General features: G+C 41.0%; 2 protein-coding genes across 9 annotated transcripts in view; one reads left to right on the plus strand and one right to left on the minus strand.

Moving 5' to 3' along the window:
* Window positions 1-1,249: 1,249 nt before the first annotated feature.
* On the plus strand, window positions 1,250-8,368 carry LOC119501677 (potassium voltage-gated channel subfamily A member 1). 7 transcript variants are annotated; one of them, XM_037792219.1, is made up of 4 exons: window positions 1,250-1,643; window positions 1,932-1,967; window positions 2,625-3,393; window positions 6,264-8,368. In XM_037792219.1, the coding sequence occupies exons 3-4, from the start codon at window positions 2,710-2,712 to the stop codon at window positions 7,191-7,193; spliced, it is 1,614 nt and encodes a 537-aa protein (XP_037648147.1). In that variant the 5' UTR covers window positions 1,250-1,643; window positions 1,932-1,967; window positions 2,625-2,709; the 3' UTR covers window positions 7,194-8,368. The 7 variants fall into 7 exon arrangements, with proteins under 7 accessions (XP_037648147.1, XP_037648150.1, XP_037648151.1 ...); XM_037792222.1 differs by having other exon boundaries at window positions 1,250-1,632; XM_037792223.1 differs by having other exon boundaries at window positions 1,250-1,597.
* Window positions 8,369-15,178: 6,810 nt separating this feature from the next.
* slc1a9 (solute carrier family 1 member 9) overlaps window positions 15,179-22,714 on the minus strand; it is a 34,104-nt gene continuing 26,568 nt past the window's right edge. The window contains exons 9-11 of one of the 2 annotated variants that reach the window (XM_037791939.1): window positions 18,223-18,357; window positions 17,615-18,053; window positions 15,179-16,397 (exon numbers count right to left, since the gene is read on the minus strand). In XM_037791939.1, the coding sequence (XP_037647867.1) occupies window positions 16,221-16,397; window positions 17,615-18,053; window positions 18,223-18,357 (751 nt within the window). In that variant the 3' untranslated portion in view covers window positions 15,179-16,220. The remainder of the gene's footprint in view (window positions 16,398-17,614; window positions 18,054-18,222; window positions 18,358-22,714) is intronic. The other variant, XM_037791938.1, reaches the window with a different exon arrangement.

A 22,714-nucleotide genomic window follows, 5' to 3' on the forward strand; every position in this document is an offset into this window, starting at 1 on the left:
TTAATCACGATTAATCGCAAATTAATTATTCAAATTAATTAAAAAAATGTATCTGTTCAAAATGTACCTGTAATTTTTGTCAAGTATTTAATACTCTTATCAACATGGGAGTGGACAAATATGCTGTTTTATGCAAATGTATGCATATATTTATTATTGGAAATCAATTAACAACACAAAACAATGACAAATATTGTCCAGAAACCCTCACAGGTACTGCATTTAGCAAAACAAATATGCTCAAATCATAACATGACAAACTGCAGCCCAACAGGCAACAACAGCTGTCAGTGTGTCAGTGTGCTGACTTGACTATGACTTGCCCCAAACTGCATGGGATTATCATAAAGTAGGCATGTCTGTAAAGGGGAGACTCGTGGGTACCCATAGAAACCATTTATATTCACATATCTTGAGGTCAGAGGTCAAAGGACCCCTTTAAACATTGCCATGCCAGTTTTTCCACGCCAACATTTTGCATAAGTTTGGAGCGTTATTTAACCTCCTTTGTGACAAGCTTTCTTAGGTTTTCTAGTTTCATATGATAGCAGTATCTTAAATCTAGCTTTAAAACTGAATTTGCGTGAATGCAATATTGTTGCATTAACTTTGAAAGCCCTAATTTTAACCAGATGATGGCGCTACATTTTGATTTTGACAGTGTCCAATTTTGTGTTTATTTAATTTACCCCAGTATTTGAAGGTAACATTTGCATAGTGCTTCCTGTTATGGGAGTTGTAGTTTCTACTGTACACAGACAGTTGCCACACAGACATGCTTGATTCATGATGAGTCTAAAATAACCACAGACATCCAGATTTATATTTAGGTCAAGTCAGGTTTCATTTGACGTGTTTTAAATTTGTGGACTATTTTGCACAAGCCGCAGTCTAATTAAATGCAATTTAAAATAGGATGATGACAGCAAATATGAAAGCAGTTAGAGGGGACAGAAACCAAAGAAAAATCTACATATTTGTGGTCTCATTCAGAGTGTAAATCACGATAATCACCACCACAACTTTTCCTTTTCTTAAAATGTTTCTGTGAGTGTGCAAGTTCATGTTGCACACATGCTTGCAAACAGTATGTTTAAGGAAGAGTGAAGGGTTAAGAGGTTGACATTTTCGGTCAGGAAGGGTTGTTGGGGTCAGAGGGAGAAGAGGCAGCGGTGCTCTTGGAGGAGGTGAGGGTCGACGATTGAATTTCAGCCCGACAGCATTCCCCAGGGGTACACTGAGCGTGAGAGAGAGCACAAGTGAGGACCGTGAGTGACCTACAAACAAGCTAAACTATCTTAACTTCACCCGCTCTGCAGATTAACACCCCAGCCAGCAGCCCCTGAAGGAGCCACATTGCTCCCTCTGCCACCTCCCCTCCTCTTCCTCCCCCCAAACATGACACATGAAGGTGGGACAACATGCAGGAGGAGGAGGAGGTGTCTGGACTTCATGATGAGGGAATTGATACACAAACTGTCTCAGAAGAAGGCAAGGGTCAGCCCAAAAGGCACCCTGAGGTGGAGGTACAGTAGGAGTGATGGTCACTCTCTGAAGGTGTGATTAGTTTGAACCAGCAGCTCTGGCAGGCAGACAGGTGAGAGGAGGCTTCTACTGGGTGAACTGGACATGGTGATAAACTGGTGATGAGCATGAAGCGGACTGCATGTATGGAGCTTTTTGCACGGAGAGTCTGCATGATGTTATTTACAGTACAGAATATAGTGGAAAAAGGTTAATAAATAGCATAAATCTACCATTTAATGTAAAAACTGGAGATATTTTGGTACAGATTCTGCTTTGTTTTTAATGGTATGGTCAGTGCTTTTATTATTTTTTAATGAAAATCACTCTTTCCATCACATAATTTAAGCTAATTTCTATACAGTGTATTGTAATGTGATCTAAATAATATTTTTTCTGTTGTCCAGAAAATTGCTCAGCTGAATTTACAGAAAAAGACTGAGGTGAGATTTTGATTTAAATATTTTATTGATCAATTTCAAAATATTCTGGCAAAATAATAATGTATTATTCGTGAGGTTGTGTTACCGGTCAGTGGATTTTATGACAAAATTGAACAACTAAGGGACAATTTATTTGATATTATTAACCTTTTTGTATAGAGAGACGAAGTACCCCATGAGAGACCTTATTTCAGGAAAAAAATATGTGCACTGGTAAACGGCAAGAGACAAATATTTTTTTGATCCCGATCAAGTCAAGAAAGACACAGTTTGTCGTAGTATCATTTAGTTTTGTGTGAAACCGCTCAAAAAACTACATCTCTCTTGTACTATGCATCGTAGCTCTAGCGAGAGAGACGTCACTCACATGACTTTTGGGTGTGTAGTCTTTCTAATTACGTATTTTCACAGTCTTCACAGTCTGGCAAAATTATGTTTTAAATTGACAAATATCATATGTTTGATTAATGGTGCAATTCAAATGGGATCAAAAAAACATTTGTCTCTTCCTGTTGACTATCGTTCATATTTTTTCCAAAATAAGGCCCCATGGTGGTCCACCGTCTTGAAAGTATTAAATATTACCCTGTGCTATTGTATTTCTTTTTCGCTTTTATCTACCCATGTTTCCTTGTTGTGTTGTTTCTGCATTGCCAGGTTATCCTTGATTTGTTTGCCCCAGAGAGAAGAGACAAGAAAAGTAAGACAGGACCACAAGAAAGAAAGACACACAGACTAAGTGATGGATCAGCAAGACAAAGGAGGAGGTACAGGAGGTGGAGGAGGGCAGAAAGCCGAGGAGGTCGGTGATGAAGAAAAGTGGACCAAAGACAAGCACAATAAGCTGGAGAAGGAAAGCAGTGAGAAGGTGCCGAGCGGAGAGGCCAAGAAGGAGAAACGTCGCCGTCATTCGAGGAGCGGCTGGGCTCTGACTGAACGTCTGGCCATGAACGTGTCGGGGATGCGCTACGAGACCCAGCTCCGCACCCTTGCCCAGTTCCCCGACACCCTGCTGGGTGACCCCCGTCGTCGCGTTCGCTACTTCGACCCCATACGGAACGAACTCTTCTTGGACAGGAGCCGCATCTGCTTTGACGCCATCCTGTACTTCTACCAGTCAGGCGGGAGGCTGCGGAGGCCCGCCAATGTCCCTCTTGATATGTTCCTGCAGGAGCTGCGCTTCTACGAGCTCGGAGAGGAGACCATCGACCGCTACAAGGCGGACGAGGGCTTCCCCAAGGAGGAGGAGAGGCCCTTACCCGCCAACGACTTGCAGCGTCGCCTCTGGATGCTGTTTGAGTACCCGGAGTCCTCCGGTGGAGCTCGGATCATCGCCATCATCAGCGTCATGGTCATTGTGCTCTCTATTCTCATCTTCTGCCTGGAGACTCTGCCGGAGTTCAGGAATGAGAAGGAACTGAGGGAGGTGAGGATGGGCTGCATGGTGCTGACACATACGAGTGAAACAGAGAGGAGGCTGCAGATGGAAGTGTATGGAGATGGAGATGGAGGTGTATGGAGACAACCAGATAAGTGAAGGAACGGGCAGTTAGCTGACAAGGTGCAAAGAGATCAGAGTTTAACACTGCGAAGGTGCGAGTGAAGAGGTGAACATAGAAGGACAACATGTGCTGACAGGTGTCACCTTGCCAAACATAAGCCAGCTCTTGCAGCACGAGGTCAACACGTCTTTATCTCCTCTCTCAATTCTGAGGGGGAAAAGGAGAGTAAAACCGAAAGATGATTAGAAAGTTAGGAATCAAGATCGAGGGAAGAGAAAGAAAAGGCAGCGGACAGACAAGAGAAGGCGAGGGCGAGGTGTTCCTGAGATTATTTTGGACTTGTCGTTAAATCTGATCTACTCAGATTGAGGGGAAGGAATGAAGGAGATAAGGAGGGCAGTTAAACCGCCGGTGGAAAAACAAGAGTAAGGAAAGACGAGGGCAGACAGAACAGGTTGGATGGAGGTTTACGTTGTGGAGATGATATGCCTTGTCGGACACTCTTGGACAACTACCAGAGCCAACAAGCACATTCAGGTGGAGTGGATACTTCAGAAGTATTGAGAAGAGAGAGAGAGAGTGGAATGAGTTAGAGGTAAAGAGGCAAGTGTGAAGCGAAGGAAAGGAGATGGCCTTGTCTCACATTACTCCTTGGAGATCTAAAAGGCTAAATATAGAGGAAGGACAACTCTAAGAGCACATCAACACATAAACGAATGTCTGTATTAATAAACGCTGTGACTCATAGGCTACACACTGAAAACAGCATCGAAAAGAGGCTCGCAGATCAACTTTTCTGATGACCGCGGCAATATGAAATTAGCCTTGCATTCGCTCCTTGTAGCCTGGAGACGAGCAGCAGAAGTGACACCGCAGCGGCGCGCGCTGAATTTACGTTCCCCATCACCACCAACACTGCTCTGTTACTCCCATACATAGATATATATGATCAGAGCATTTAACGCTGTTGAAACGCTATACACAAACAAAACAAAACCTGCATGCACAGCCGTCCCCACGCAATCACTCACTAACCAGATGGTGGTGACCAAATTTGTTTTGTTAGATTCTGATGCATGAATGTTGTTGGTTCTGTATGATAGGTTACATGTATTTTAAATGGCTTAAGGATCATGGTCTCAACTTAAATCACAAAAAATCTATGGGCCCAAATTATACCAGTGGGCTACCTCAAGGTCTGAAAAGTGAAGCCAATGTGGAAGTGCCTTCATTCTTTCTAATGGCCAGCAGGGGGCGACTCCTCTGGTTGCAAAAAGAAGTCCTATTGTATAGAAGTCTATGAGAAAATGAGCCTACTTCTCACTTCATCTATTGCCTCAGTAAACATTGTAAACATGAGTTTATGGTCTCAATCTCTAGTTTCAAGTCTTCTTCAATACAGCATGATGTTCATTTAGTAAATGATGGTCCCATTTAGAGTCAAATAGACCATAAAGCAGGGTATGCTTTAGGGCGTGGCTACCTTGTGATTGACAGGTCGCTACCACGGTGTTGTCTGGTCTGTGAGTTGTCCGTGCTTTCGTCTTAGAACTTTAACCCTTTCACAGTTTGTTTTCAGTTCATGAAAGTTGATTTTAACATATATAACAACTTGGTCGCCTAAAAATGTCTTGTTCAGCATTTGGTTGTACTTAGCTCCACCCTCATTTCTGGTTGCAAAAAAACAAGATGGCAACAGCCAATATGCCGAACTCGAGGCTTCAAAACGGCAGTCCACAAACCAATGGGTGACGTCACGTTGACTACGTCCACTTCTTATATGTTGGGAACCATGAATGTTTTTTAAAACTTTAATGGCAATCAATCCAATAGCTGTTGAGATATTTCAGTCTGGACCAAAGTGGTGAACCAACCAACAGGCAGACCAACATTGACATCATCATTAGCTAATTCGTTAGCATGGCTAAAACATGTTTTTCCAGCAGCATCTACAGTTTTCAATATAACTACCGTACTTTTTAGGGGTGGCAGAAATTTGGTGGAGTGGTGTAGATCTCAAAAATGTAATTATCTTAATGGCTAGATCTCAATAATCGTAAGTGAGAACTGACCCTTTAAAATGCAAAGCCAGCCTCATCTGAGCTGTGTCAGTCAAAGGATTAACATTGTAAATGTTGCAAACAGGTTGGTTAGTGTAAAGAAACATGAAGACAAGGCTGATGGACAGAGAGAAACATATTAATACATACAATATGTGCTGCGAGGCCACCAGAAGCTTATAGAGTAACTCTATCTAACTTGTTAACAGACACTAATACCCAGCCATCTCAAACCCGCACCTCCTTCCCAGAAAAAAACAAGCAGCCGGGTTAAAGGAAGTGTCAGATGCCTTGGCCGTGCCCGTGTCTGGGGTGTAACGCTACCCAGCGTCACATGAACTTATTTTTTTGTGTGTGTGTTTAAATATAGAGAAACAGATTTATATAAAAGTCAAAGAGGAAAATTAAAGCCGCTGTAGTGAAAATGGAGAGGAGAGAAAAGTTAGCACAGTATCACAGATCTCTCAGGCTCGATCAGATCCTGATGACAGGTGTCATACTTCAAATGTGCTGAGGACAAACTTTCAGAATAATTGCTTCTTCTCACTTATCCTCTGTCCTTGTTTCCTCTTCTGTAAACATCATCTCCATGGAGATTCATATCTCATATCTATATCCTGTTTCTCCTTCCAACTCATGTTGGATAAACAACAGATGATGGCGTGGTATCTGCTTTGATTTCTTTACTCCTGAGTGCAACTGTAACCACTTTTCCTTCATCCTTTGTTTTGCAGCAATTCATCACCATGCCTCACCCCACCATAGCGAACGAAACCATCTCGGTCTCACCTGGCTTCACTCCCTTCCAGGACCCCTTCTTCATCGTAGAGACGATCTGCATCATCTGGTTCTCCTTTGAGCTCATTGTGCGCTTCACCTGCGCTCCGAGCAAGGTGCACTTCTTCAAAGACGTCATGAACACCATCGACTTCTTCGCCATCATTCCCTATTTCGTCACCCTGTTCACGGAGATGTCCAAGGACAAAGACGCGCAGCCATCCGTGTCCCTGGCCCTCATCAGGGTCATCAGGCTGGTGAGGGTCTTCAGGATCTTCAAGCTCTCTCGTCACTCCAAGGGCCTCCAGATCCTGGGCCAGACGCTGAAGGCCAGCCTCAGAGAGCTCGCCCTGCTCATCTTCTTCCTCTTCATCGGAGTCATACTCTTTTCTAGTGCTGCCTACTTTGCAGAGGTGGACAGTCCTGACACGGCGTTCACCAGCATCCCTGAGGCGTTCTGGTGGGCTGTGGTATCCATGACGACGGTCGGCTACGGGGACATGTACCCGGAGACGGTCGGGGGGAAGCTCGTGGGCTCCATGTGCGCCATCGCCGGCGTGCTCACCATCTCTTTGCCAGTGCCAGTCATCGTGTCCAACTTCAGCTATTTCTACCATCGTGAGATGGAGTGTGAGGTCATGACTGAGCACACACATGTCTCCACGTCCCTCTGGGAGGGAGATGACGATGAAGAAGGGGAATATGAGGAAGGAGTGGACGAAGGGCATGAACACATGGGAGATTATGCAACCCTGTATGGGCAGGACAGCAGGGGTATCTGCCCTCCGCTCAACGGGACTCTCCTGACAGGGCTTTGTGCCGGACAGGAAGGTGATCGGAGAGTGATAAACTTCTACCTCAAGGAACCTCTGGTCACTCAGGTGTAACAGAGAGAGGACGGTCATTTATCACTGCCTCACATCAAGAAAAGGAGAATCGCTTACCGACCGGCAGAGAGAAACAAGAGAAAACATACAACATGTACACAAAGACTGATATAAGCTCGAATTTGTTACATTTGAGGCTTTTGCATGATTATATTTGACTTATTTATATACATTAAGCATCTGTGTCACTGTTTCTCAATAAATGAATGTTATTTATGCAGGTTTTTACTTACTGCTGTATTAAAGACATATCCAGACTCCTCAAACAATCCTCTATCCAGCTCTATCCTGCTGCACAACATAGATTTTCATTTCTTTCCCTAGTTGCGACTCTGTTTCTTAACCTAAACATATATGGCAGCTAGAAGTGACATTCTGTGCCTTCTTGTTCGTTTTGGGCCAATAATTTCCATTTTCTTAATAATTTCATAGGAAGTTTCCCAGAAATTACAATGTAAATTGGTATTAAATATGAGGAAACTTTGAATTTCACTGAGAGAAAACATTGATTTAAACGCAAGTAAATATTCAGTCAGTATAAAATTATTATTGGAAACGTTACTTTTCTTACATATAGACTTGTATGCTTGCTTGTGGACAGTTTTTTCATGTTCTGTTGACCTGCAGTGCACTGACTGAACCACTATCTTGGTTACACAGGCAATTAATTGGAATTTATTTACTGGAAGTGTACAAATTGTGTACTGTTTTCTATTTCCCTATAATTAATACCAAACTATATATTCCTTTCAGGGAAACTTATTAGAAAATGGCTATGAAATTATTCAGAAATTACGCACCGTGAAATAAAGCAAGTTAGTGACACTCTCAGCCATCTTTGTTTGGTTAAATAAAAGTGCAGCAACTTGGAAAGCAGGTTAAAAAAATCTTCTTTACTGAGCAGCAGATGGAAGAATATTTGAGGAATCTGGAAAATGTTTTTAAAACAGAGACAAATGTTAATAAATGACCTGTGAGGTGGACATCTCGCTTGAATGTAATCATCACTGCAAAAACGATCGACTGTTATCAGCTCATTAAATGTGCGTTATCAGTCCTTCGTTATCAGTTATAAGCCTAATAAATGTGGGTTAGTAGGGGCTTGCTACACCGACTAGGTTGTAAAAGTGAAAGCGAAACTTAAAATCAACACGTTCTTATACGTTGTATAACTGAAAAAAAAAAAAAATGCTTTGAACACAAACAAAACTACAACTTCTGTAGGTTTAGGGAACAAAACACCTAGTTGAGTTTAAGGAAAAATATTTGTATATAATGTTTTGGCCAAGCGGCAACCTCCGGTGCTGAGAAATGAAGCCAACGTGGAAGTGTCAAAAACTGCAGTTCATTAAATGGCCACTAGAGCCTGCAAAAGTGAATCACTCCCCATAGACCCCCCATGTTAAAATGCCCAACTTTACAGCAGAAATAAACATGTTTACAGTCTGGTACAAAAAACGGTTCTGGTCCCAATAACTAATTTCCCCATTCATGACAACTGTACGGGGGTGAATTTTTATATAACTCACCTGTTTAAATTATATTAAGACTTAAAGTTCGGCATAATTAAGGGCGTAGCTGCTTTGAGTGACAGGTGGGTGCCGTCTCAGGTCGCTAGCTGCTAGCTGTCTGCTCTGCCGTGTCACCCGGTCTGCCTCAACTCCACCAACGATCCACCTCTTTGCTCATTTCTGGATTAGTCGGGAGTAATGCTGTGTCGTCACTGCCAAGATTGCGACGGCCGGAGCTTCACAACGTCTCTTCAGAAACCTATGAATGACGTCACGGAGACTACATCCATATTTTATACAGTCTATGGTTTTGGCTTAAAATAAGTACGTGAAAAGTGAACGTGAAACCTAAGGTTGTGAACACAAAGACAACTAGACGTTGTTGGTTTCACATGGGATGCATGGGTGAAAGTCTCCTGAGTGAAAGTAATGTGTTTTGTATCACATCCATCGTGCCGCCCCCCATCTCATATGGAGTTTCATGCTGTCTATACAGCGCCTGACTTCCGCTTTTGCTCCTGTCATAATTACTATGGATAGTAGAGGTCACTGTCGTCTTCTTTTATTCCATCTTTCGGTGATCACCCATGTGAATCGATGATAAAAACCTACTACTGTACCTTCTGACCCACATCTATGAGGCTTATAACCACAAATAACGCCTATTTATTGAACTGATAACAGTCTAACTGGCTGTAAAGAGAAAAATGATATGAGAAGCACAAACTGACACCAAAACTTAATATAAGCTACGAACAGAGACGTCATCACCTGTGATGACTGTTTACAGTAAAGTGACAAGGAAAATGTGCTGCATGCGGGAACTCAATTCACTGCACATTCATCTGATGGTGTTAAGTGAACTGCAGTGCCATTAACTGCGGCTGTGAACATGCACTGTATATAGGAACTAAATGTACAGTGAGTGTTGCAGGTGTTGATGCCCTGTGCGTGTCAGAGTCACTGCAGGAATGCAGTGTTGTAATCTCGCACTGACGTTGACAACAAAGAGATCGCTCATCGGCTGGCGGCAGTGCGGACAGAGTTCATGTAAGTTGGTGCAAAGCCAATCTGTATGTTACATACAACAGTGTAACAGATACAGAACTGGAAAGGTCAGAGCCAACTGACATTTCTACTAACTACAGTGACTGAAGCAATACTGTACTCTGATGGTCTGACAGTGGCGTTACTAAGCTTCACAGCTTTGTCCTCACGTCAACGAGAACAACTTTCCTTCAGATAACTCTCTGTCTTAAACTACGCAGAGATGTGTTATTAAAAGTTACTACTATCATCAAGCATTCACTGTCTGTAGGTTTGAAAGATGGCAAGGTGGTAAAAAAGTTTGTAGTTTCCTTCAGCTGATTCACAATCAGTGGCTCATTTGTCAGCTGTTTGGCCCCCAGCTGACTTTTAACACCAAATCACATTCATGTGGATGTGCGGCACAGCCTTTATAACTCTCCTGACGCCTCTCAGTTATTTTAATACGCTACTGCCAACTCCCTCCACCACTCCTCCTCCTTATGTGTTAAGTTTTCATATTTCTGATTTCACTAAGAAAGGTGCTAAATGCGAGATTGGGAGCATTGTTATTGCCTCTGCATGGCTCTCAACATGGCGATGGCAGCTAACAGCGCTAACGGTGTTAACCTGAGGGGTAACCGGAGGGCAAGTGCTACACTTCCGCGATGCCAGTGTGGTCAGGACGGCGTTATCAACTGTAACCGGCGAATGAGAGCAGAGCAGAGTGGTGGCCGTGAGCGAGCCAGTGGGGCATGCTCACATGCATGAACATGCACTAAAAGGCACGTGCGGCCGGCCCGGCTATGTCAACAAAGCACAGAGAAGCTCTGATTACACACAGAGGGAGAGCGACTTCATCCTCTGCTCAGGTAGACATTACTCCTCTATATCTTTACATAGACAATAGTTGTTGGCTGCTATATTAATAATGGTTATCGTATAGAGCACCTTTAATGTTCATGTATGTACTTATTAGCGGGGTGGTTAGTTATTCCATCAATAGTCCTCGTTGCTGCTCGGACTCCTTCGTTGAACTTTGTAACTATTAGCTACAAACGGTCAAATGTTTGATGAACGTGTCTCTGACTGAAATGTTACAGACAATGAATTGTCGCATTGTCCACAGATCCTCAGACCAGTTCTGTAGTAATCCTCCTTAATGCTGTCCGTGTGTTATGCACATTTTGAGAGGTGGGAGATATGACAATACAGTATATACTGTATATCATTGCAGATACTGGACTGCTTTATGGCAGTAGGACTTTGGAAGATTATTTGCATCAGTGAGATGAAGTATCTACAATTTTCAGGTGTTTAATTCTCACTATGAGAAATTCCAATTTATCTTAAAACAGCTTCTCAATTGTAAGTTCTAGAAAATGTTGTATAATATGATAAACTGTAATAAAAACTGTATATATAGTGATAAAATGTTTAATTTATATCATTTACCCCATTTGTCCCCTTTCCCATGAATGCAGCTAAATACACAGATTCCAGCAGAACTAAAGACCTTTCAGGAGGTCAATAGCATGATATTCAGTGTATTCAGTCATATTTTGTTAAAATATGAATGTGGATAGGCAGCAGATAAATTGGTTATTTTGCAGGATTTTCATACTTTTTTTTTGCGACTTCTTGTCACCATTTGAATCCGTTGTAACCGACATGAAATCAAGCAGACTTAAACATGTTTCAAGCCTAAATGAAGTGAATCTACTTTTATAAGTTGTTTTGCCTGTGTGGATGTAGTGTGACCTGCATATATTCTGAGGAAAGATGTGGCTGTGTATATGTATATACATATATGTCTTACTTTATTTAATAAAGATCATATTTAATCACTCAGCTCATGGATTTCTGAATTCCTTCCACATGACTCGCTGTGCAGTGACTCGGGGAGAATGTGATGATGTTTGCTTGAATCTAAACAACATTTTAAAAGCATCATGAGGCCTTTACACAGTATTATTTATACAGTATTATTAGAGCGTGATGCATACTGGAGGCTGTGCATCTCAGTATTACGGTCAGAAAAGGAATTGTGTATTACAAATTGTGCAGTATAAACCGCATGCATACTGTAGATATTGCCCTGTGTTGCATGTGATGAGTGATCCTGCCTCTAGGTGTCAGACTGTGTTTTAAAACCAGGACATATGCCTCACTGGATTTAATTTACAGTGATGTGACATGAAAGACTTTAGAGTAACCAAACGCAACATCTTTTCTCTTGAAGTGATCATGTTCATTTTTGCCATATGATCCAGATGAGTTATGTTATGTTCTTTTCATTCCATGTAATCCAAAAAAGACTTTGACTGAACTATTATAGACGTATTGTTCCAAACTGTTAGCAGATGAAACTTGTCATATGATTGCTATGACGTCAAGTCAATAGTTTAACTCGAACTGAAGACTAAAAACAAAGTAATTTCCTCTGTAAAGCAACTTCATCAATCATCTTGGGTTTTCCAGCAGTCAATTAAAATTGTATTTGTGCACTAAAGCTTGTAACTTTGTTGTAAATCAGTAACAAAATAAATTTAGAGCTGAAACTTTATTATTAGTTATTAGTCTATTATTAATACATTAGTTGATCAAGAGGAAATTCATTGGCAACTGATAATCGATTAATCGTTTAGTTTTTTTCAAGCAGAAATGTCAAATATTTGAATTCTCAAAAATGTGAGGATTTACTGCTTTTCTGTGCTTTATATCTATTAAATTATATATAATTTCACTATTTTCAGATATTTAAACGACCGAACAATTAAAGCTGAAGTAGGCGGGAGTGGAGCAAATATGATTAAAAAAAGTTATTTTTATAAAACGGTCACTATATCCTGACAGTAGTACATGAAACAGGTAACCTGAAAAAAATCATGTGCCTCTGTGTCTTCCGGTGTCCTCTGGTGTCCTCCGGTGTCTGCAAGATTTCATATACCGGAGGAAAACAAGCAGTAAGAGCTGATCTGAGGTCTGCTGTCTATGAGAGCCGGCTTTCAATCACTCGTGAACTCCGACCAAACGGTCAAACTAGGCCGCGCTGATCAAATATGAATCAATGTTATGTTACGTTAATGCCTATTTCTTGCCTCAAATGTTTTCAGAATCATCTTGTAGTGTACTGTTTAGCTGTAAAATTAGAAAGTTTGTGTCGTGGTAGCCATTGTAAATCCTCTTGAAGGAACGCCAAACTACCGGTCACATGACCGGAGTTCGTACAGATTTTTTAAAGCCTGAAAACAGAGCCATGAGGAGGTGTAGAAGTCTAGTTATCTCTCAGAACACTTGAATTACAATATGCTGAAAGGTTATTATGGATTTTTTGCCCAATGATGCCAAAAATATATTACTGCCACTTTAATCGAGAAAGATAATTCCCAGATTAATCGATAAAGAACATTGTTAGTAGCAGCTCTAGATCTATTAAATGATTAGATTGTTGAGAGGCTTGGAATTGATGTTAATCTGTTTTTTATCCTCAGAAATAGTTATTTAAAGGTGCAGGGTGTAGGATTTGGCAGCATCTAGCAGTGAGGTTGTGCAACTAACTGAAACTTCTCCTGTGCGTCAAGTGTGTAGGAGAACTACGGTGGCCAACGCAAAAACGTGAAAATGTAGAGCCAGTGTTTGGCGTGTCCATTCTTGGCTACTGAAATATGGCGGCTGGCTCCGTGAAGAGGACCGGCTCCGTAAACGGCTCATTCTAAAGTAACGAAAACACAACAATTCATATTTTCAGTTGATTGAAAAAACATAAAAACCCCTATACTTATTAATATTATATTCCATTTCTGCCAATAGATCCCCCTAAATGTTACACACTGGTCCTTTAAGTTATATTTCAATTGGCATAACTAAAATGTGTACCTCTTAGCACCTATTGTTTTTAAAGTCAAAAGAAAACAGTCATTAGCCATCAAAGACATTTTTAAAAATGTTATACCTGATCAGATTACAACATTTTGCTGTCATTTTAGATTAGAAAATAAAACCGATAAATCAAATTTAATTAAGTTTCAGGGATCAAAATGTCTAAAATGCCATCGTCGGAATTAATCAACAACAGTTATGGTCTCAAACTTTCATTGTCTGGCAACAACAACTAAAGACTCAAGAATATGTTTGAGTTGAGCTAAAGTAAAGAAAATGAACCGGGTTTTGGAGCAGATGATGGTCCTCATAACCCCCAACACACACACACCCACACACACTCTAGCTGCAGTGATTAAATTGCTGACCCCCCCGTCGCCTCAGATGGTGATATCCACATGTCATGTGTTGTAGCTCCCTCTCATGCTACAGGACAGATTAGTGCTCCGTCCACAGACATCAGCCACAACGTCAGCACCAATTACAATTTCATATTTCCGGACAAACCTATACACATTGTCAGATTTTCAGATTTCTGCTGACGTGCAGCATTTCACCTTTTCCCTCCATCTAACTGGGCTTTCCTCTGTGACGTGCAGGGACCCGAAGCTATAACGTCAGCACCCGTTGCAATTACCCACAGTGCCCTTATGCTGTCTGGGAAGAATGAAAAGGATTGACGTCTTTCTGGCCATCTGCCACCCTCCGATTCCTCTCCCATCCGTCACTCTCTCCTGCCTTGCCCATCTCTAACTCTTCTTTGAGAGGATTAAGTGTGTTGGTATCTCTGTGTGTCTTTGCCTCATCAACATGTACTGTAAGCGTGTAATGTGTGCATGTGTGTCTGTTGCAACTTTTCCATCCAGTAATATCTTTGTTCCTGCGTCTTTAGTCACCAAACACTGACGCGTGTCCCCTTTCGACTGCAAATCCCTCCACAGATTGCACTTAAGCAGCAGAGAAAACACAAAAGAGTTGCAGTTATTTTAAATAAAGATTTTATTACATACAATATACACACGAGCTGGACCTCTGAGTCTGAATTAAGACTTAAGGATGGAGGGAGGCAGTTGATGAACTTAAATTTAAAATGAAAGGCATGATGACGTTATTTTACAGCAATTAAGAATGATAAATGAAATGAAAACTAATCAATTTAAAACATACAACAAAATTAAAACAGCATCTTACCTATTACTCATCATTTCAGACACCAGACCACAAGGAAAAAATACAAACCATAGATGATATAGACAATATTAACATCCAACACAGTCTCAAAGCAGTTTTTTAAATAGTCATAAAATTGTATCTATTTGATTTGTGTACATAGACAATTTGTTTTTTCTTTTCGTGATGCTCAGCACGACTTTCAACAACGTATTTTTCATGCGTTTTCCTACAAATGTCCAGCAATGCCTGATGCATGTGTCAATTTCTGCCAAAATAAAACTATTTAGATAGGAAAAGATCATTGTTTTGGTTAAAATAAGTCCGCAAGTGCTGTAACTTAAGTACGGGAGTTACGTGACAAATAAGTCAACTTTGACTCCTGGTTCACAATTACGTAGATTACATGCAAATGCAAAAAAAGATTTTGTACTGACTATCACAAAAAAAAATTGAAATTTGTGTCTATGTACACAAATCAATACATTCAATTTCGTGACTATTTCACAAACTGCTGTGCGACTGAGCTGTCACATCAAGACGAGAGGTGATGTGCAAGAAGAGCACCGAGCATGAAAATGTAAAGAGATGCAAGAAGGTGGAGAATTATAAAAAATAATGTCTGCTGGTTGTATATTTCTTTCATTTATATGAACCTGTTGTTTCTCAAGGTTATTTCAAGGAATAGCTTTATTTTTAAGCTTTTTCAAGGCGGCTTTATGGACATGTTAAGTGCTGGACTATTTCTCGACTGCAAACCAGTGGAGACTTCAGGAATTTACTGCTCCCAGCCAAGAAATTTAAACAAACAAAATGTAATTAGTGAGCTTTAGAAGTGCTGGTAAGTGGATTTACTTTCAGACATGAGCGTAATAATTATATTCTCATCCAACGCTCTCCAAAAAAGCCTATAAGCGTATTTCTCAAAATTGTGGAACTATTCCTTTAAGTTTGATAATTTTCACTTCCTGCCAGGAAAATAAAAAGTAGAGGAAAAGAGTTGAGCAAAGGTAAAGGATCAACTAATAACTGGTTGTGCGTTAAAAGGCCGGGAACACCAAGATACTTTTCTCATCGAGAGCAGACTCACAATTTCTCTCCTATCAGGCAAATTTAAGGACGTTCAGACATACGGGAGCATTTAAAGTTTGGTCATGAAATCAAGACAGTGATGGAGACATGAGTAAACCAGGGAAACAACTCTCCATTTAAGCTCTGCTTTGCAAACCAAAGAGCAAAAGTCTCAGGCCTGGTTTTAAGGGCCACCTCAACATTTGAATATCTATACATATCAAGCTCAAAGTGAGCTTATCGATTACTAAAATACACCTAAGAGAAGTAGCAATGTAACCAGCCGGAAATCCACTGTGGACCTCGAAAAAGCTGTCGTAAAACGGGAACTAATCGATGGGGAAGCTTTTTGGCGGTAAAGATCCAATCATGGCAGGTCGCTTGGCGGCATGCCGTGCCTCCGATCATAAGCAGTGTCATCGCTCTCCTCGCCGTCGCTTGCTAAGCCCAAAACTCTCTCGTCCTCCTCTTCGGTTTCACTCTCTCGCGCCAGACGCCCCCGCTCCCTGTCTCTCTCTCTGTAGGAGCGAGGCATTGTGGGAATCTGAGAGGGCAAAGAGATATGATGAGAACACGTCGACCATGTCGATTATATCTTTAAAGATATAATAATAAAGTAGTTAATATAGCTGAATTTGAAACTTAGGGGAGAGACCACACATTTTTCTTTACATACATTTTACCATTTTATCTCCCACAAACTGTCCAGATTCAACCACATTTTAGGTCTATTTTCCATTTAACTTTGGACTTGCTACAAGTTCGTAATATCTCACTAAGAACTTTTTAATGACCAATTACAAATCACTGACTTGAGGGAATATAAATCAGATGAAATGATACCTAAATAAACTATTCAATCTGTGATTGACTGCAATGCAAACCGTAAACATCCTAAATAATATGTCTCAATTATTTTCATTATCAGTTAATCTGCAGACTATTTTCTCGATTAATCGTTTGGTCGATAAAATGTCAGAAAATTGTAAAAAAATGCCCATCACATGTTCCCACAGTCCAAAACCCAAAGATGTAAAAGAGAATTTGGGGTATTTTTGCTTAAAAAATGACCGAAACGATTAAAAGAATATTAAAATAGTTGCAGATAAATTTTCTGCCTATCGATTAATGGACTAATCATTGCAGCTCTGAAATTATTTCACAGAAATTGTGGTTTTATCACAAACAATTAGGAGCAAGAAGGTACGAAATAGCCTTAGCATAGCGGCACTGTCCTGTATGTATCTCCATGTATCGCCAAAATATCAGCTCTTCATTAGTTAATAAAAACAGCTCTTTAGATAATCTAATGTTTTTTTTAAATGGTCCACCTCTAAGGCCACCTCTTTCTAAGGATGCATGCTAAAGTGTGTCCTTGAGAGGACTGAAGGTTAGTAGGTGAACCACCAGATTCAGAGGAGCTGTTGGAGGGGGACAGTCCTGGTGAGCTTCCACGTTTCCAGACCAAATACATGGTCCTAAACTGTTGATTCAGAATGAGGTGACCCTTAAAATGGGACTCAGAGTGTATTCACCCTAAAAAGTCATCATCAAGTCTATTACTCAACAAACTGTCTTAAAACACTTGCATGCAGTACCACAGAGAATACGTTGGTGATTTAGGAGTCTACTTTCTGTTCTGACCATCAGGCCAAGCTCCAAAAACATGGTATATCTCTTCAAAACCAAATTTCATAGCATCATAGAGGAAACATGTATTGTGTAGTGTTAAAACCAGAAGAAGCAGTAGAGGGTAGTTACCTGGTTATCATGGCTGGGCAGGGCACAGTAGCCCGCCTCCGTCCTGCGGAGGACGCGTGGTGAATGAGAACGGAAAGGCCGGGGGGAGTGGGAGCAGACGGAACGCGGAGAGGGAGAGCGGATGGAGCGAGGTGATGGAGATCGGACAGAACGGGACGGAGAGTAAGCGATGGATTGGGACTGGGAGCTAACGTGGCTGTGATGGTTTTGTTTGGGAGGGCGAGGGGAGCGGGGTGGCAGATCGGGCGGTTTGAAGGGGTCCATCAGGTCCATCTCCGTGAGGATCGGGGGCGGAGGGATGAAATCAAGCTCTTCCTCTGGATGGAGCATTTGAAATTCTGCTGCGTCAATTTCGGCGAGCTCCGCCTTCGACAAGTGGTCCACGATCCCGGCGCCGAACGAGTCACCCACCACATTGATGGAGGTACGCATTCTGTCACTGGGTGGATAAACAGTATCAGTGTCAGCGGGTGAAATAGAAGAAAGCCGCCAACAGCTGAATAACCTTTATAACTCCTCTCACAAATGTTAAACTGAAAAAGCTCTGGAGTGTCAGAGCAGCGACTCCTCATCTCACACACACTCCATCTTTCAGACACCTGACTCACAGCAGCCAGTCGACAGCGATGAGCAGACTGATGTCCTGAGTAGGCAGCCCCACAGCGGTCAGGATCAGCAGCATGGTAACCAGTCCAGCACTGGGAATACTGGCAGCTCCAACACTGGCCAGGGTGGCAGTCATACTGGGGAGGAGAAAGAAGACAACATGGCCATTATCAACATGACGCTGAGGCTGAGGCCCTGACATGCTAACTCCACTTTAGATGACTAACAGAGGAGCACTGAAATCTTCACATTACTTAACATATTTAGCTAGATGCTGTACTTGAACACACCACAAAGAATGCAGAAAGCAGACATGCATGCATAAATTCAGTGCCTGCTTGAGAGGAAATTGTTTGTTAGTAGTTTGTAATAAGAAAACTTCAAGATCAGGCATTGCTACAGATGGAAAAACAAACCGGACATAGTTCAACATTTCTGTTTGTTGAATCCGTTTTTTTCACTTTTTTCAAAATTTCACTCTGTTGTTTTTTCCACATTACACAATCACTCACACAAACACACTCATGCACAAAGAGGACCTATAAACATGCATTAATGAAGAGATGTCACAGCGAGGGTGCTGCCTCACAGGATGGCACCCCGAGCAGTTGGGGTTCGGTGCCACCTCTTCAACTACTAGTCCACACTCCCTATTTGGTCCGTACGGGGACTTGAACCGATGACCCTCTGGCTCCCAAACTAAGTCCCCAAAGACGAAGCTACTGCTGCCTCTTTTGAGGTTTAACACATCTCATTACATGCTTATTTGAATAAATACAAATGGAGAAAATGCTTGATAAAAAATCTCACTATGGATAAGGCAGAAAATTTAAAGAGAAACCAGACTTAATGCTGCAGACGGTAACTTTGAGAAAAAACATACTTTTATAGTTTGTTATTTATATTCTGACAGTAGTGAATGAGACAGAAAATCATGTCCCTCTGCCTCCTCCTAGTGCTCCAAATGGCATTTGCAAGATTTCACAGCGCCGAAGGAAAACAACCAATCAGAGCCGAGGAGTCTTTAACACAGCTTTCGATCCCTTCTCGCGAAACTTGTGAACTCCGATCAAACGCTGATCAAATATGAATCAATATTCTGTTACTCTAATGCCTATTTCTCGCATCAAATGTTTTCAGATACATATTTTAGTGAACTGTTTAGCTGTAAAATTAGAAAGTTTGCTCCGGCTTGTGCACGGTGAAAACTTGTAAATGCCATTAGGAGTACTGGAGAAACAGGCTTTTTTCAACTACCTCCCACAAGCTGCCTTCACTGCTGATTTAGCATTCTTAGTCAGCCGAATGTCTGCCAATAAGCACAATTAGTCCAATTAACTTGAACGTGTGTCCACTTGACGTTAGTATAAAAGGGAATCTTCCAGCTGATTTATGGGTTGCGCTCTCTAGTGACGCAGCCACACTGAACACAGTCACTGACAGTGAAAGCCCTCCTCCAACACATAAAAACAGCCCATGAAAAGTTGTTCAGTCGTAAAACACTCGTCTGAAATTAGTCACAACAGTTTTGTGAGGAAAAAGAATATCATTTTCCAACCTTCTCAAACTTGACCTTAAAGTTAATTAATCCCTGCTGGAATTATTTGTTATGAATTTAAATCAATAAACTTGCAATCCACAATTTCTTGCATTGCAACAGATGAAATATACAAACGTCTAAACTGGATTAAATGCTGTTGAAAACAAAGCGTTTTAGATTATAACCTTAATTTTAATGGCGTTTTCTACGACCACATTTTCAACACGTAACGGCTTCTACAGGATCGCCCGTTCATATTTCTTGGAAAAAAACGGTTGCAAAGTATAATCCTTTTATACATTGCACAGGTTTAAAAACCACCGCAGTAACCGTCTATAGGATTACTAGAGGGTTAACATAGATTAAATACAGGGTTACTTTAACATTATAGTAGATATTTACATTTACTCTATCCATTACACAGACATATGCAGGTAATTGCAGAATGTCAGTTGTGGTATTACATTTTCACAATGTGACCAAATAGAAAAAATGTAACCTGACTCTGACTATTTTTCAAAATGATGTCATGAATTGTTTCTAGTACTGAATGTGTCAAAGACTGATGCATTGATTTTTAGACGTTCTCACCCCTCTCCTGACAGTACAGTGATCAATGGCCAGAATATAGAAATAGTGGAGTCCTACAAGTATTTGGGAACTATACTAGACAATAAACTGAGAGTAACACTGACATGGTGTACAAGAAAAACCAGCAGCGTCTCTTTGCTCTCAGGAAACTGTCTAAGTTCCAGGTTGACCCTGATGATACTTTTTCGATCTTGTATTGAGTCTGGACCATAGACTGTATAAGAGAAGTGGACATAGTCACCGTGACGTTAACCATTGGTTTGTTTGTGTGGAGAAATGTTACAATTAACTTTGATGAACTGAAAACACACTGTGAAAGGGTTAAAGTACCAAGACGAAAACACGGATAACTCCCAAACCGGACAACACTGTGGTAGCGACTGTCAATCACAAGATAGCCACCCTAAAGCATCCCCTGCTTTATGGTCTATTTGACTCTAAATGGGTACAAAATTTACTAAATGAACATCATGCTGTATTGAAGAAGACTTGAAACTAGCGATTGAGATCATTAACTCATGTTTACAATGTTTACCGAGGTAATAAATCAAGTGAGAAGTAGAGTCATTTTCTCAAAGACTTCTATACAATCAGACTTCTTATTGCAACCAGAGGAGTCGCCCCCTGCTGGCTATTCGAATGAATGCAAGTTTAAGGCACTTCAGCATTGCCTTCACTTTTCAGAACCGCATGTCGCCCACTGGTAAGAATGTCTGCTCTCACTTTCTTTTTTATCTGCTGGTATCAAACTCTCAAGGTCAAACAGAAAAATGTATTTAATGAGGTGTTCAATGACTGCAGCAAAATAACCGGCACTGCACAGGAAACTCTGCAGGATTTTTACAACAAACAGTTATATAAGAAAGCAGAACCTTTCATGTCTGATTGTTGCCATCCTCTACAACAGTTTCTGCCATCGCACAGTTATGCCCCCCGGCATCTCCCTCCTAAACTCTAGGAGGAAAATGTGGTTATTTGCATAATGGTTGTGGTTGTGTAAGGCGTGGTATAATCTTGTGGGTTTACAATTGCAGAACCTGGTCATACAGTAAAAACCTGGTGTTTACATGTGTTCATCTCACCACATCGTACATGCAACGTTCATATGAAAGCGGTATCTGAAGAAGAAAGAGTTTTTTTGCCAAACAAAACCAAATCTCTTGATGTTTCCGTACTTCTTTTATGTTTTCAGACTCAAATCTTTACTGCTCAAAAGAATACTGCATGTCGTGACATGTTTGTAATTAGAGGAATTATCAATTCATGTTGGTCCCAGATGTGACTGCAGGCCAGTTGATGTTTACTGCAGGATGCTGTTCATCTGATCTCAGAGCTCTGTGTTAAAGCTCAATCCTTTATGATAAACTGCAGCGCTTATTATCACCCCGCTGTGACCGGGACATTAAGCAAGACAATTAATAGATTAACGCACCACATATGGATCTTATACTAGAACAATTCCACCACAGATGACACAATAGGACTTTTGAAAATTAGATTTTTGGTATTTGGTGGTAAACGGCCGTTGATGAAAGACATACAATAAACAACTTCAAAGAGCTGAGCATCATTTGTAACCCGCGGCCGCAACAAGTTGAGTCTGATCCAAGTAGACTGGTTCCAATCAGACATGAATGAGCGGCTGAAACCCATGAAACAGGAAATCTGACTTCTTTACTGCAGAGTTTAAAACTGTCGCTCATCTCTACACATTGTGAAATTAAAGTACACTGCCTCAAACTGATGTAAGTCACATGAAATGTCTTCGGAGTTTTGTTTACACTGGAACACGGCAGTGTTGTCGTGCAACTTGGACTTACTCAGTGTGTGGCCCTTTAAAATCAACAGAAATGCTTCTTCGTTGCCTTAAATTCAAACTATTTGAACAGTTAAACTGTAAAGACAGATAAGACAGCAAATCAAAATGCTTAGAAAACTCCGTGAAGAGGACCCGCTCCCTATGTAGATATAAACGGCTCATTCTAAGGTAACGAAACAGCAAGGTTTTTTTGTTTATTTCTATGATTTCAACACGGATTTGTTGTTCACAATGTAGAATAATCAGGGAAAAAATAGAGTGTGTCCTTTTGGATTTTAATGCATCAAAGACGCAAGATGCGTATCTAGTAACACCACCATGTTTGCATATTATAACACACACGTTAGGCCTCTTATCTCTATTACTCTCCTGTAGAAACGCTCAGTAGAAAATGTTACGTGGCCAAGTCAAGCCCAAGGGTTGGGAACCACTGATTTGTATGAAACTATGCAGTATGAAGTGTCACTGCGTGTACGTTAGATTGTATATAAAATGTTCAAAATAAAGACACAAACATCACAAGGCGTGAGTGTAGAGGACATCC

The sequence above is a fragment of the Sebastes umbrosus genome, chromosome 14 (genome assembly GCF_015220745.1).
Source record: "Sebastes umbrosus isolate fSebUmb1 chromosome 14, fSebUmb1.pri, whole genome shotgun sequence".
Taxonomy (NCBI): domain Eukaryota; kingdom Metazoa; phylum Chordata; class Actinopteri; order Perciformes; family Sebastidae; genus Sebastes; species Sebastes umbrosus.

What these genes read in the sequence shown, in the direction of transcription:
- LOC119501677 (XM_037792219.1), top strand. Translation starts at nt 2,710, where the DNA reads ATGGATCAGCAAGACAAAGGAGGAGGTACAGGAGGTGGAGGAGGGCAG. An exon ending in ATGAGAAGGAACTGAGGGAG is followed by an intron (nt 3,394 to 6,263) that starts GTGAGGATGGGC and finishes TTTGTTTTGCAG; the next exon opens with CAATTCATCACCATGCCTCA.